The sequence below is a fragment of the Trachypithecus francoisi genome, unplaced genomic scaffold (assembly GCF_009764315.1).
Source record: "Trachypithecus francoisi isolate TF-2019V2 unplaced genomic scaffold, Tfra_2.0 Lachesis_group10, whole genome shotgun sequence".
Classification (NCBI taxonomy): Eukaryota; Metazoa; Chordata; class Mammalia; order Primates; family Cercopithecidae; genus Trachypithecus; species Trachypithecus francoisi.
The window spans coordinates 24,808,471-24,824,629 of record NW_022681455.1 but is presented as its reverse complement, the minus strand read 5'-3'; the positions used below and the strand labels follow the sequence as shown (position 1 = coordinate 24,824,629).

The following is a 16,159-nucleotide window of genomic DNA, read 5'->3' as shown; positions in this document are numbered from 1 at the left end:
TAATTGCCACCAGGGCTGGGTAAAATGTGCTTTCCTGGTTTCTTCTTAAGGACATCTACTGTAACTTGGGCTGGACTCTCTTGGCTGCAGATGTGAATGGAGACAGTGAGCCCGATCTGGTCATTGGCTCCCCTTTTGCACCAGGTGGAGGGAAGCAGAAGGGAATTGTGGCTGCGTTTTATTCTGGCCCCAGCCTGAGCGACAAAGGTAGTGCCTGAGCGACAAAGGTAGTGCCTGAGGGGGAATGGGTGGAGACCATGGCTGCTCTGTGTGTCTGTGCTAACTTATCCTGCATAAGGGTTTATGGCCTTTTTCCTTATTCCATATTATTTCACCAACATTTTCTAACAGTCTGTTACTCTTAAAGATGTTCTGGCAAGGGATGTGCATAGATTCACTGAGAATACAAAAGGTGACCCACAATTTCTAGGTAGAGAGCCAAAGAGGGCAAATAGACTATTCCCATAGTGTCTCCATGTAAAATAGAAACACTGAGGAGACTTTGCACCAACAGCATCTCAGTGGTGCTCTCAACAGTCCGTAGCCGTTTTTGTTTGTTTGTTTTGTTTTGTTTTGTTTTGAGACAGAGTCTCACTGTGTCACCCAGGCTGGAGTGCAGTAGCATGATCTTGGCTCACTGCAAGCTCCACCTCCCAGCTTCTGGCAATTCTGTCTCAGCCTCCTGAGTAGCTGGGACTACAGATGCACGCCACCACGCTTGGCTAATTTTTGTGTTTTTAGTAGAGACGGGGTTTCACAATATTGGTCAGGCTGGTCTTGAACTCCTGACCTCATGTGATCCACCCACCTTGGCCTCCCAAAGTGCTGGGGTTACAGGTGTGAGCCACCACACCTGGCCCAGAGTCTTTTTAAATAGCATCCTCTGCTCCACAGAAGTGAACTCTAGAAATGTATTTCTCGTATGAAGTGTGAGATTCGTTTTTGACATTGGGGTCCTGGGATCAGCGTGGGAACATAAAAGGCTACGAAAAGGACCTTTTCTTTTCACCCCAGTAGTCCTCTCACTTAAGTGTTAGTAAAAAGGATGAGTTGTCTTCTTTAGAGAAACTGAACGTGGAGGCGGCCAACTGGACTGTGAGAGGCGAGGAAGACTTCTCCTGGTTTGGATACTCCCTTCACGGTGTCACTGTGGACAACAGAACCTTGCTGCTGGTTGGGAGCCCGACCTGGAAGAATGCCAGCAGGTGAGGCTGATGCTGGGGCTGGGACCTGTGACCACAGGTGTAGGTACCAGCTGCTGTGGAGCCCACTGAGCACTGGACTCAGGCAAAAGGGCTAGGAAATGCTTGACCTTTGAAGGAAAAGCCAAGGCTCTGGGCAAGGTTGCAAATTCTCCTCTTTAGAAATACAAAAATACAATAGACAAGTGTATTACTTTCTCACAGTTCTAGAAGCTAGAAGTTGAAGATCAAGGTTGAGGTCAGAGAATTGGTTTCTCCTGATGCCTCTCTCTTTAGCTTGCAGATGGCTGTCTTCCCTCTGTGTGTGTCTGTGACCCATTCCTCGCTTCTGTTTTTTCTTTTGGGAGGAGGGGGTGAGGGTTCACTCTGTTGCAAAGGGCAGAGGGCAGTGGTAACTCACTGCAGCCTCGAACTCATAGGCTCAAGGGATCCTCCTGCCTCAGCCTCCTGAATTAGCTGGGACTACAAGTGTGTACCCATGCCTAACTAATTTTTTTTTTAAATTTAAAAACATTTCTGTAGGGATGGGTTTTTGCGGTGTTGCCCAGGCTGGTCTCAAACTGGCTCAAGTGATCCTCCTGCCTCTCCTCTTCTTTGAAAGAGACACGTTGTATTGGATCAGGGTTCAACCAAATGACCTCATCTTAACTTAATCACCTCTTTAAAGATTCTGTCTTCAAATACGATCACATTCAGAGATACTGGGGGTTAGGACTTAAGTGTAGGGATGGGAGGACCACCACTGAGCCTATAACAGTAGGTACCCCTATACCTCTATCCCAGAGAGTCTGCTGGGAGGCCTGTCAGCTGGGAGGCAGAATGGTGGGTGTGGCACCTGGAGAACCTGGATGTTGCGATTAACTCCGATTGTCCCCACGCTTTCAGGCCTAGGGTCACAGAGACAGAGAGCCTGCTGGGAGGCCTGGATGGGGGGAGGTGCATTTCCTTTCCTTGCACCTGAGTACCTGGCCTGCTCTCAGTCTTGTGCCCTGGCAGCTAAGCCCAGTGTGCTTCATTCTAGGCTGGGCCGTTTGTTACACATCCGAGATGAGAAAAAGAGCCTTGGGAGGGTGTATGGCTACTTCCCACCAAACGGCCAAAGCTGGTTTACCATTTCTGGAGACAAGGTATGGCAAGCCCTCCCCCACAGGAGAGTGGACACTCCAACGAAGCTTTCTCGCCTATACAGTATTGACTGATTGTATCTCACAGGCAATGGGGAAACTGGGTACTTCCCTGTCCAGTGGCCACGTACTGATAAATGGAACTCTGACCCAAGTGCTGCTGGTTGGAGCCCCGACATGTGGTAGGTCACGCACCGTGAAACTTTGCTTCCTTTCAGTCATGTGGCTCCTTGTACACGTTGTATTGGAGGAAAGTTATGAGATCTGGAGCTGAACAGATCTAGGTTTAAATATTTCCTTTTTTCGTTAATAGCAATCTATGTAACTTTGGGGAAGTTACTTCACCTCTCAGAACTTTTGTATCACCATCTACAAAACTGAAATTATAAATATTTCAGGCGGGGTGTGGTGGCTCACACCTGTGATCCCAGCACTTTGGGAGGCCAAGGTGAGAGGATCACTTGAGGGCAGGAGTTGGAGACCAACCTGGCCAACATGGTAAAACCTTGCCTCTGCTAAAAATACAAAAATTAGCCAGGCATGGTGGTGCACACCTGTAATCCCAGCTACTCAGGAGGCTGAGGCAGGAGAATCACTTGAACCTGGGAGGCAGAAGTTGCAGTGAGCCAGGATCATGCCACTGTACTCCAGCCTGGGCAACAGAGCAAGACTTCATCTAAACAATAAAATAAAATAAAATAAAATAAAAATCTATTTCAAAGGTTTGTTGAAAATGACATATGAAAGTAACTTAATGTGTTTTAAAGCCCCTATCCTGTTGAACTTGGAGCTAGAGAAAAATTGTATAAGTGAGTTCATTAGGAATAGGTCCACTATGAGGACCTATCTGTTCTTGTTTTTGTTTTTTTCTTTTTTGAGACAGTCTTGCTGTGTCACCCAGGCTGGAGTGCAGCAGTGCCCTTATGGCTCACGGCAGCCTTGACCTCCTGGGCTCAAGTGATCCTTGTACCTCAGTCTCCTGAGTAGCTGGGACTAAAGGCATGTATCAGCCACCACACTGGCTAATTTTTTATTTGTCGTAGAGACAGGATCTCAACATGGTGGCCAGGCTAGTCTCTAACTCCTGGGCTCAAGTAATCCTCCCACCTCGGCCTCCCAAAGTGCTGGGATTACAGGCATGATCCACTGCACCCAGCCCTGAAGACATATTTTAATGAACCGTTATTTTATTTATGGGAAAGAGAGTCTTTAAAAAAAAAAAAAAAAAACAACAACAAAAACGATTCCCTCCCAGATTATAAAGGTGAATTATGCTTATTGTGAAAATTTGTGAAATTACAAGGAAATATATAGAAGGAGAAAAATCACCCCTTACCCAGATATTTAAAAACTGAAGCTTATAACTATATACGATATTGTCATACTTAATTTTTTTACTTATTTTATGTCTTAAGCACATTCTCATGCTAGTAAATATTCTGCTAAAACATGATTTTTGATATCTACGTTGCATTTTTCTCATGCCAACGTTTATTAACATCACCCTGTTGATGGAATTGTAGGTTTGTTTCCAGTTTTACACTACTGTGAATAAGGAATTATTGAACACTCATGTACCTAATCTTTGACTGCCTTTCTGATTCGTTTTTGGATAGATTCCTGGAGATGGAATTCCTGGAGTAGAGGATCTAATCTTTCTAAAAGCTCTTGTTATATATAATCAAACTATTTTTCAGAAAGATTTTTGTTTCATGCAATATGGGAAAGATTTGAATAATAGGCAGAAGTGGATCAGGCAGGCGGGGTGTGGTGGCTCACTCCTGTAATCCTAGCACTTTGGGAGGCAGAGGTGGGTAGATCACTTGAGGTCGGGAGTTAGAGACCAAGCTGGCCAACATGGTGAAACCCTGTTTCTACTAAAAATGCAAAAATTAATCAGGTGTGGTGGCGGACACCTGTAATCCCAGCTACTCCAGAGGCTGAGCCACAAGAATTGCTTGAACCCAGGAAGCAGGGCTTGCAGTGAACCGAGATTGAGCCACTGCACTCCAGCCTGGGCGACAGAGTGAGACTCCGTCTCAAAAACAAAAACAAAACAAAAAACAACAACCGAAGAAAAACAGTTTTGTTTACTTTAAGTTTTCATTTCTATGTTTGTCCTCCTTTGTTCAGTCTTGTAATGACGGTCTCAAGCAGTAACAGTAGTAATTGCTGTAATGAGCCCAATAATTTGAGGCCAGCCTGGGCAATACAGGGAGACCCCATCTCTACAGAAAAAAAAAAAGCTAGGCATAGACATGGTGATGTGCACATGTAGTCCATCTACTCAGGAGGCTGAGGTAGGAAGGTCACTTGAGCCCAGGAGTTCAAGGCCGCAGTGAGCTATGATCACACCACAGTGAGACCCCATTTATAAAAAAAAAATAAAAATAGAAAATAAGTTTAATTATAACTTTTATATATGTATATAATGTTAATTTATAACATGTATATAAGTATACTACATATATAATGTATAAAATATGTATATATAACATACAGATATGTAATATGTGTATATAACATACATATATGTAATATGTATATATAACATATGTGTATATATGTACATATATACAGATTATGTGTGGCATAATATATATATGCCTATCTATAATATATACATGTGTATCTATAATATATACATATGTGTATCTATAATACATATGTGTATCTATAATATATGAATTATATATAAATGTATATATTAGATATAACTATATGTAAATTAATGTCACACTCAGGTTATTGTTATTGATATATTTCACCCACATTGTTCAGATTTTCCCATTTTTACTTGTATTTTACTTGTATTTCACCCACGCAATTTGTGGGGCCCAGTTGCAAATAAAAATGCAGGGCCCCTTGTTAAAAAATTGTTAAGAATTTCAAGTCAGAGACAGGCCAATGTGAAGACAGGCATAGGACCTTTAGAAATGCAGTGCCTGTGTGACCATACGGGGCACACGCCTTGCATACTGTACAGCTTTTCAAATCTTGGAATCAGGTTAGACACAACTTCCCTCATTTCCTAATCTACAGCAATTTTTGCATAGTACCTGTATTTTATCACAACCATCCCGAATATGCAGCTTTGCAAAGATGTGGCATCACTGAAAGGAATGCAGGGCTCTCATGTCGTAACTGTGACTGGCCTCCACCTAGTAGTTCATGTGGTGTCAGATGTCACTATTACCTTTGAAATTTCGAAATCTCGATAGCATCTCTGCGAATTCACTGAAGCGCTTCAGTGTGCAGTTTGGGAATCACAGCTGTAAGGCACAGATTAATCTAAATTTGAGAATTCTGATCTAGTTTTTTTTTTTCTTTTTGAGACAGAGTCTCACTTTCTTGCCCAGCCTGGAGTGTAGTGTCGTGATTTCAGCTCACTGCAGCCTCTGCCTCCCAGGTTCAAGCAATTCTCCTGCCTCAGTCGCCTGAGTAGCTGGGAGTACAAGCGTGCACCACCATGCCCAGCTAATTTTTTTTTTTTTTTTTTTTTTTTTTTAGTAGAGATGGGGTTTTGCCATGTTGGCCAGCCTGGTCTCAAACTCCTGACCTCAGGTGCCCTGCCTACCTCAGCCTCCCAAAGTGCTGGGATTACAGGCGTGAGCCACTGCACCCAGCCACTACACCATTTTATATCAGGGACTTGAGCATCTGTGGATTTTGGTGTCTGTGAGAGGCCCTGGAACCAATCCCTTGTGGATACTGAGGGATGGCTGTATTATTTATAGTAGTGAAAAGCTAGAAATAGCCTCAATGTGAAAAGAATCAGATTTAAAATTTTATAATGCACAAAAATCTCCATTTTGTTTAAAATGTGTGTTTATAGATATCTACCTACCTATCTCACTCTCCACAAAGAAATATATATTATGTAAATTTTCTTCTTTATGCTTTTTTTTTAATAGATGGAGTCTTGCTATGTTGTCCAGGCTGGCCATGAACTTCTGGGTTCAAGTGATCCTCCTGTCTCAGGCTCACAAGTAGCTGGGACTACAGGCATGTGCCACCACCACACCTGGATTATGCTTTTTTTTTTTAGTATTTTTCATACTTTTGATAATGATGAAATATAGAAGATCTTCTTGACATCTTCATAGTTTTGACTATTTTGCAGTAATCCTGAAAGCTGGTGACATTAAGTGACTTATAGTTGATAATTTTTCTTTTACTTTTTAAGCAATAGGGTCTTGCTCTGTTGCCCAGTCTGGAGTGCAGTGGTGTGATCACAGCTCACTGTAACCCTGAACTCCTGAAGTCAAGTGATCCTCCCGCCTCAGCCTCTTGAGTAGCTCAGACTACAGGCACATGCCACTGATGCCCTATTTTTTTTGTAGTGATAGGGTCTCACTGCATTACCCAGGATGGTCTCCAACTCATGAGCTCAAGTGATCCTCCTGCCTCAGCCTCCCAAAGTGCTGGGATTATAGGCATGAGCCACTGTGCCCAGCAGGTTTATAGTTTTTCTGAGACACAAGTATGAACCACGTTGCAACATGATATCCTCTTTCCTGTGGTTTTCAAGAGTAGAGTTGGTGAGATGCACCTATGTTTTACAATAGCTCTGTTGTTTTCTGCTCCCTCCACTGGAACAAAAGTTCCACTTGAGAAGTAAAATACTTGTGTGTGTTTATTTAAAAAATACCTGCCACCCCTACAACCCAAACACAACCCTAGGGGCTAGTGCTTATAGCAGAAATGAAGACAATGTGGAGGTAAAAAAGATAATGGTCCTTAATTCGAATGTATAGGCATTACAGACGGACTTCTATGTTAACTAGAAGGTATAAGCATTACAGAAGGAAATCTATGTTATAAGTAGCATTCTAGAATTTGAGAATTCATAAAGGCCTCTGCATGTAGCCCTTTTAAAAGTCAAAGTTCTTCAGGATTATTTTCATTACTAAAGTAATATAGAAATGCCTACAATATTACCTTGAGTTTTTTCTCCTTAATTGTCTAAATGTGTATGATAATCCATTGTTTTGCATGATTGAGAGGGTGAGGTGTTTTGAATGACTGAAATTTCCAAGTGTCTAGATTCTTCTGTTTTAATTCTGAAGAATTAAAAAAACACTTTGATGAAATTATTTTAAATTATATACTTCTTTAATAGACTGTGATGCATGTTAGAGTTTTGGGAGTATTGATTAATTACAATTCTTCCTCATCCTTGTGCATTTCAAATGATTTCTGAAATAGATTCATGAATCATTCAGAGGGATATCAAAATATGTACTATTGAAGAGCTGACATAGTTGGATTAGAGAACACAGTCTGAATGGGCAGCCCTATTCAGGTTAATTCTTGCTCCAAAAGCTAGACCTTGGGGTGACTTCTCTGAGATTCTCCCACATGCAGTGGGGCCAGTGTTCATCCTGTCAGTGGCAGAGCCAGAGGGAGAAGCCTCAGGTACCCTCCTGCCTGTGGAAGGACTGAGGCAGGGAGTGGACAGAGAGCTGAAAGTATTACTGTATTCCTGGGCGCTCTGGGGAGCTCATGGTCCCTTTAGGAAGCATGAAAAGAAAGGGAACGTGGCCAGGCGCGGTGGCTCATGCCTGTAATCCCAGCACTTTGGGAGGCCGAGGCAGGCGGATCACGAGGTCAGGAGGTCAAGACCATCCTGCCTAACATGGTGAAACCCCATCTCTACTAAAAATACAAAAAATTAGCCAGATGTGGTGGCGGGCGCCTGTCATCCCAGCTACTTGGGAGGCTGAGGCAGGAGAATCGCTTGAATGCAGGAGGCAGAGCTTGCAGTGAGCTGAGATCACGCCACTGCACTCCAGCCTGGGCGACAGAGCGAGACTCCGTCTCAAAAAAAAAAAAAAAAAAGAATGAAGATTTTCTCTCATTTCAACTTTTCTTGATATTTTGGGCTTTCACTCTGAATATTAACTATTGTACTTTGTTGGCACATTGTTTTCTTAGGAGACATTGTGTTAGGTCAGGTTGTTTACCCTACATCAGAAAGCTCCAGATTGCTGAGCTTTTAAAACACTGTTTCTTATTTCCTACTGTTTTCTAGCTGTTATTTCTGACTGTTGTTGCTGACTCTGCTTTGGGCCCTCAGTGGCTTCTAGTGGACAGTTTCCCGTAAACAAGGCACAAGTTTGTCCGGAAAAACAGGTCAAATTAGCTCAGTTTTACACACAAAACTCAGTGGACGCTGACGTGAGATCATATCCACGCACTGACACTTTGCCAGCGTACCGCAAACTTCTCAGAGGGCCACCAGCCCCGCCAACCCACAGGTGCCATTTATATTTCTGAAATCAAAGCTCTGTTCCAAATAACAAAGTTTACAGCGAAATTCCAACAACTAGCTTTGAGTTTGTTCAAAATTCATTAATTCAAAAAACACTTTATTAAATACTTGTACAGAACCAAGCACCATGCTAGTTACAGTGGACAGAGAGACAGAGACATGACCCTATTGCTTGTGGAATGGATGCCTGATGCAGGAGACACAGGAGTGAATGCAGAGCGATGCTGCCCTGCCATGGGTATTCGGAAGGCACTGGGCCAGCTCATGTCCACTGTAAAATGCTTACCTGAACTCAGAGGTCCTGGGGTCGGGACACAATCACTTGACCGTGTTTTGTGGGCCCCAGCTGTCTGCAGTTCTTGTAGTTCTGCTGCGTTTGTGCCCAGAGCTAAAGTCCCACTGGACTCGGTGTTATGTATGGGAGCACATGGAAGCGCCCTCTGCTCTAGACCAGGGAGGTTAGAAAAGGCTTCCCAGAGGAGAGGACACCTGAGCCAAATTCTGCAGGGTGAGCAGGAGTAGCCAGCAGAGGGATGTGGACGGGGAGCATGGAAGCGTATGCCTCTATTCCAGGCAGAGAGCATATCATGTCCAAAGGCTGAAATTTAACACATAGATTGGGCTGTGGTTTAAGTTCATAATGATGAAGTGTAGGTGAAAGGGTTAATGGCGCTAGAGACCCAAGTGGGAGTCAGATTCTGTAAGGCCTTATGAAGAGTTTGGACTCCATCCAGAGTTCACTTGTGTTTGGATGTGTCAGTCATGGGGGTGACGTAGGCAGTTTGTGATGTGAGAAAATAAAAAGTTGGTTGTGTGGAGACTGTATTATGGGGATATGACCGGAAAAAAGAATACCTGCCTGGAGGGAAATCACTGAATCTCTCTGGTGTTTGTGCCTTGGTGCCCAAGCTGGTTGTACCTCTCTCTCTGCTGGAGTTGACCAGCCCTGAAACCAACTGTCCTGTAGGATCCCGAGTGATCAGCGTCACTTGAGAATGGGATGCTATTCTGTGTTCTGTAATGCCTTCATTTTTGTGAGGCCAGCAGGAACTGTGGTTCATTTCAGATGATGTGTCTAAGATGGCATTCCTGACCATGACCCTGCACCAAGGTGGAGCCACTCGGATGTACGCGCTCACATCCGACGTGCAGCCTCCACTGCTCAGCACCTTCAGCGGAGACCGCCGCTTCTCCCGATTTGGTGGCGTTCTGCACTTGAGTGACCTGGATGATGATGGCGTAGGTAAGAAAGGAACAGGACCCTTTGACAAGAATTGAGTCCCTTTTGCCCAGTGGGTGGATTTCCTAATTGGATCATCTGGGCTCTGCCCTTATAATTGACAGCCCCGTGGCCCAAGGACGTTTAGATAGATCTTGAATCAGGCAAGACCAGAGAGGGAGTTGCACTTCTGGAAGGTGGTAATATGAGAATCACCTGTGGTAATTGCTATTGATGAATGACGTAGGAAACAAAAGCCTTTGCCTTTGCCAGGGTGAAATCACGGCAGGCTAAAGGAGACACGAATATTGTTTGCAGGAGGCTGGGTTACGATCCAGTAGCAGAACAAGGAAAATAGGACAGTGAGGAGTCAAATACTTCCTTCTGTCGGTTTTTATTGTTTACAGATGAAATCATCATGGCGGCACCCCTGAGGATAGCAGATGTAACCTCTGGGCTGATTGGGGGAGAAGATGGCCGAGTTTATGTATATAATGGCAAAGAGACCACCCTTGGTGACATGACTGGCAAATGCAAATCATGGATAACTCCATGTCCAGAAGAAAAGGTAAAGTGTTCTATAAAATTCTATACCTTACTGGGAAAGGATCACTAATCACTGATTCCTTGTTAACTCATGTCCACTATAAAATGCTTACCTGAATTCATACATTCTGGGGTCAGGACACCATCATCATCTGCCCATGTTTTGTGGGCCCCAGCTGCCTGCAGTTCTTACAGTTCTGCAACATTTGTGCCCAGAGCTAAAGTCCCACCGGACTTGGTGTTATGTGGGTTCCTGGTCACACAGCCTCCCACTGCTTGGTTAGGCACCCACAGCATAGAAGAAAGAAAACAGGCCATGGCCACTGGAGTTTCTCTTTTTAAAATAGAGACGGGTTCCTGTTCCATTGCCCAGGCTGGAGTGCCGTGGTGTGATCATGGCTCACTGCAGCCTCAAACTCCTGGGCTCAGGTGATTCTCTTGTCTCAGCCTCCCGAGTAGCTAGGACTACAGGTATGTGCCACCACACCCAGCTAATCTTTTTATTTTTTGTAGAGATGGAGCCTCACTATGTTGCCCAGGCTGGTACTGAACTCTTGGGCTCAAGCAGTCCTTCCACCTGGCCTCTCAAAGTGCTGGGATTACAGGCATGAGCCACCATGCCCAGCCAGCCACTGGAGTTTCATTAAAACGGCCTGTCTTTTGCTTTTTGTTTCATTTCTTTGTTTATTCCTGTTTTGGGTGAGTTTCCTTAAGTTACATTTCCTGAGCCTAAAACATTTGGCCATTATTTAATTTTTTTTTTTTGAGATACAGTCTGGCTCTGTCACTTAGGCTAAAGTGCAGTGGCAGGGTCTCGGCTCACTTCAATGTCCTCCTCCCAGGTTCAAGCCATTCTCCTGCTTCAGCCTCCCAAATAGCTGGGACTACAGGCATGCACCACCACGCCCGGCTAATTTTTTGTGTTTTTAGTAAAGACAGGGTTTCACCATGTTGGCCAGGCGGCGATTACAGCCCAAAGTGCTGGGATTACAGGTATGAGCCGCCACACCCCACCTATTTAAAAATTTTTTAAATTATTTTTTAAATTGCAAAATTAGTGAAAGTTTACTATGAAAATTTTAGAAAATACAAAATGCACAAAGAAGAGAATTAAAAATTATCTACCTAAAATTCCACTCTGCAGAGCCTAATACCTATTTACCTTTAGAGCAGATCCTGCTAGTATTTTTCCTATGACTTTAATTACTACCATTTATTGTGCATTTAGTATGCATATGCTAAGAACTGTGTATCATTTAATCCACATAAAAGTTACGAAATTAATATTATGCCAATTTACAGATTAAAAAAAGTAAAGATCTTAGCTGAGTGTGGTGGCTTACACCTGTAATCCCAGCACTTTGGGAGGCTGAGGCAGGAGGATCCCTTGAGCCCAGGAGTTCAGGACCAGCTTGGGCAACATAGGGAGACCCTGTCTTAAAACAAAAAAATTAAAGATCAGAGAGGAAGTTTATTCAAGGTTACACTACTAGGAAGGACGTGGCACAACAGGAATTTGTACCAAGATCTGATTCTAAAGCCTACCCGTAAGTATTACACTATGTGTGTGCGTATTTTGGTTGACAATTGTGATCCTATTGTGCATAATTTGTGCATAATTTTGTAACTTTTTTTTTTTTTTTAATGGAGTCTCACTCTGTCATCCAGGCTGGAGTGCAGTGGCATGATCTTGGCTCAGTACAACCTCCTCCTCCCAGGTTCAAACGATTCTCCTGCCCCAGCTTCCTGAGTAGCTGGGACTACAGGTGCACACCACCACGCCCAGATAATTTTTGTATTTTTAGTAGAGACGGGGGTTTCACCATATTGGCCAGGCTAGTCTTGAACTCCTGATCTCCAGTGATCCGCCTGCCTCGTCCTCCCAAAGTGCTGGGAATTATAGGCATGAGCCACTATGCCTGGCCTTAACTTGATTTTTTTTTTTACCTACCAATATGCCAACAACATTTTCTTATGTTATCTGATATTCTTATATAATACGATATTTACCAACTGATGAGTATTTTATCTACAGATAAAATAGTTTATTTACCCATTATTTAAGTAACTATTAGTCATTTGTGCCATTTCCAATTTTCACTGTTTTAAATAATGTGGTAAATAGTCACATAAACATTTTTATACATCTGGTTAATTGTCTGACCTGTATTTCTATAAGTAGAATTTCTGGGGTCAAAGGGGATGCACATTTGTAAGGCTAATCAAGAAATGTAGAAATGAGGCTGGGCGTTGTGGCTCATGCCTGTAATCCCAGCACTTTGGGAGGTTGAGGTAGGCAGATCACCTGAGGTCAGGAGTTCGAGACCAGCCTGGCCAGCATGGCGAAACCCCCTTCTACTAAAAATACAAAAAAATTAGCCAGGCGTGGTGGTACACGCCTGTAATTCCATCTACTCAGGAGGCTGAGGCGGGAGACTTGCTTGAACCTGGGAGGCAGAGGTTGCAGTGAGCTGAAATCGTGCCACTGTACTCCAGCCTGGGCTACAGAGTGAGACTCTGTCTCAAAAAAAAAAAAAAAAAAAAAAAAAAAAGAAATGTAGAAATGAGGGTATAAGGGTATAATTAAAATTGATTTTAGAAAACCACACAAACAGTAATAACATTGTCTCTCTTTCAATTTTTTTCTTCAGGCCCAATATGTATTGATTTCTCCTGAAGTAAGTATCCCTTGAAAGACTGAAGAAAGAAAAATTACCAAAACAATGCCCCTTGGCTTCTTTTAAACAGATAAAGTAGTGTGCTGTGTTCTCCAGAGTCCATTAACAGACAGCATGTTTTGCAGGCCAGCTCAAGGTTTGGGAGCTCCCTGATCACCGTGAGGTCCAAGGCAAAGGTGAGCCCCAGGACTTCATTTCATCGACGTTTATGTTAGTACTAAGGGTGGGATTTGGTGGTCTCACTTCTAGGTTTATTTCAGATTTTATTTTTATTTGAAAAGGAGAAGAATGCACAAAAAGAAAGTAACATTCACGTATAATCCCATCACTTCCTTGGTGGAAAGTTTCCCTTTTTACTCATCCTCTACAGCAGGGTTTGGGGCCAACTCGTCTGCCATCTAATTTTGTAGAGCCATAAACTAAAAATGTCAGCTAATGTTGAGATGGTTGAAAAGAAATCAAAACAGAATGTTTTGTAACACATAAAGGTTAAATGACATTGAAGTTGCAGTGCCCACACAGCTGTAGTGGAACACAGCTGGGCTCATCTGCCTTGGACTGCCCGTGGCTGCTGTCGCACTGCAGTGGCAGAACTGAGGGGTTGCTTTGGAGACTGATGCCTCACAAAGCCTAAAGTATTTATTATCTGGCCTGTTCCCCAAAATTGTTTGCTGGCCCTTGCCCTAGAAAATAACCATTGTTAATATTTTGCTATTTTCTTCCAGACTTTCAGAGTTATTTACTTATTTATTATTATTTTTTATACAGAAGCTTGCTCTGTTGCCCAGGCTGGAGTGCAGGGGTGCAAATTCAGCTCACTACAATCTCCACCTCCCAGGTTCAAGTGATTTTCCTGCCTCAGGCTCCCAAGTAGCTGGGATTACAGTTGCCCACCACCAGGCCCAGCTATTTTTTTTTTTTTTAATTTTGTAGAGATAGGGTTTTGCCATATTGTCCAGGCTGGTCTGAAACTCCTGGCCTCAAGTGATCTGCCTGCCTCTGCCTTCCAAAGTGCTGGGATTATAAGCATGCACCACCGCACCCAGCCCAGAGTTTTTCAATGACTTTTTTTTTTTTTTTAAGTCAGGGTCTGGCTCTTGTCACCCAAGCTGGAGTGCAGTGGCATGGTCTTGGCTCACTGCAACCTCTGTCTCCTGGACTCAAGTGATCCTCCAACCTCAGCCTTCTGAGTAGCTGAGACCACAGGTGTGTGACACCATTCCACGCTAGTTTTTGTATTTTTAGGAGACAGAGTTTTACCATGTTGCTCAGGCTGGTCTTGAACTCCTGGACTCAAGTGATCCACCCGCCTTGGCCCCCATTTTTTTGGCTATTACGGACAATGGCATAGTGAGCATTGTTGTACCTATCTGTAGCTTTTTATAATTGAGCAAATACCCCACAGGTAGAATCTTAATAGTAGGATTGCTAGATCTAAAAGTGTACACATTTTAAATTTCGGTATGGCAGATTAAAAAGTTTAACCTTGGCTGGGCGCGGTGGCTCACACCTGTAATCTCAGCACTTTGGGAGGCCGGGGTGGGTGGATCACCTGAGGTCAGGAGTTCCAGACCAGCCTGGCTAACATGGTGAAATCTCGTTGCGACTAAAAATACAACAAATAGCCGGGTGTGGTGGCGCATGCCTATAGTCTCAGCTATTCGGGAGACTGAGGCAGGAGAATCGCTTGAACCTGGGAGGCAGAGGTTGCAGTGAGTCGAGATGGTGCCACTGCACTCCAGCCTAGGCGAGAGAGCAAGACTTTGTCTCAAAAAAAAAAAAAAGAAAAGAAAAGGGCCGGGTGCGGTTTTCTCATGCCTGTAATCCCAACACTTTGGGAGGCCAAGGCGGGCAGATCACGAGATTAGGAGATTGAGACCATCCTTGCAAACACGGTGAAACCCCGTCTCTACTAAAAATACAAAAAAGTTAGCCGGGCGTGGTGGCAGGCGCTTGTAGTCCCAGCTACTCCGGAGGCTGAGGCAGGAGAATGGTGTGAACCCGGGAGGCCGAACTTGCAGTGAGCTGAGATCGCGCCACTGCACTCCAGCCTGGGCAACAGAGCGAGACTCCGTCTCAAAAAAAAAAAAAGAAAAACAAAAAGTTTAACCTTAAAATACACCTCTAAACCACCGATTGCATTCATCCATTTATTTTAGGTTATGACACTGTATAGAACTGTGCTAGGCTATAAGAGATAAAAACAGAGAAGGCAAAGTCCCTGTTCTTGAAAATAAGATTTATATACATGGAAAGTCAAATAAAATGCAAATTAGTATAGGATTAAATGCTAATGAGTAGCATGAAGAATAAGTCTTAACAGTGGGTTGAATGGCTGTGGAAGCCTTCATAGATTTATATATATAAAACCATGTCTGTAAGACTTGGTAAGTGCTGTGGACCAGGCTCCTGTAGACCTGGTGGAAGGTGGGAGAAGGAAGAGGATTAGAAAAAATTGTGGTGAAACTGCCCTCTAGTGGCCAATAATTTAAGTGACCCATTTACAGGCAGGTCTAAAAATGTAGGATTAACCACACAACAAAAAGATGGTTATTAACTTTTTGGGAAGATTCTCAGAAGGTCTGATCACAGGAAGCCTTTATATCACAAGCTTGGCTTATATTTAAAATTTTATTCATTTCAAAAATTAGGCATTATCAAGAACCCATGTATTATAATATAAACTATACATATATCAACTATAACTTACATCAATTGAGAGTAGTGGTATATACCGATTATCTAAAAGTAATTTATATTTTATTCCTGTTTGTAAAACAATGCAAATGCACCTTCCTAATTATTGTTCACTTGGGTTGGTGTTAAAATTACTTCACTTTTCCAGCACATACCTGAGCTTGGGGGCATTTTTGAGCACTCTGGGCGTAAAGATAAATTAGATGTTGTGTTTCCAAAATGGGCATTGACAATCAGAGGATGAGCAGAGTGGCCTTTTTCTAAGATTTGGGTACAAGTTATGTTCTGAAGACTCCTTCCTTTCTGTGGCATAAGAGCATTCAGTAATGAAATTAGTTGTAACAAACTAGAATTAGGATTCAGTTCTGAAACTTCTCACAGGGCTGCGTTCCGTCAGCTCAGGAGCCTCAGCAAAGCGG

The 16,159-nt window shown here is 43.2% G+C and overlaps 1 protein-coding gene across 5 annotated transcripts in view; it reads left to right on the top strand.

Moving 5' to 3' along the window:
- Positions 1 to 16,159, top strand: part of GPLD1 (glycosylphosphatidylinositol specific phospholipase D1) — a 69,714-nt gene that overhangs the window by 47,309 nt on the left and 6,246 nt on the right. For all 5 annotated transcript variants that reach the window (XM_033216372.1, XM_033216374.1, XM_033216373.1 and 2 more), the window contains 8 exons: positions 51 to 207; positions 1,064 to 1,205; positions 2,224 to 2,329; positions 2,415 to 2,508; positions 9,667 to 9,843; positions 10,227 to 10,387; positions 13,017 to 13,043; positions 13,169 to 13,219. In XM_033216372.1, the coding sequence (XP_033072263.1) occupies positions 51 to 207; positions 1,064 to 1,205; positions 2,224 to 2,329; positions 2,415 to 2,508; positions 9,667 to 9,843; positions 10,227 to 10,387; positions 13,017 to 13,043; positions 13,169 to 13,219 (915 nt within the window). The remainder of the gene's footprint in view (positions 1 to 50; positions 208 to 1,063; positions 1,206 to 2,223; positions 2,330 to 2,414; positions 2,509 to 9,666; positions 9,844 to 10,226; positions 10,388 to 13,016; positions 13,044 to 13,168; positions 13,220 to 16,159) is intronic.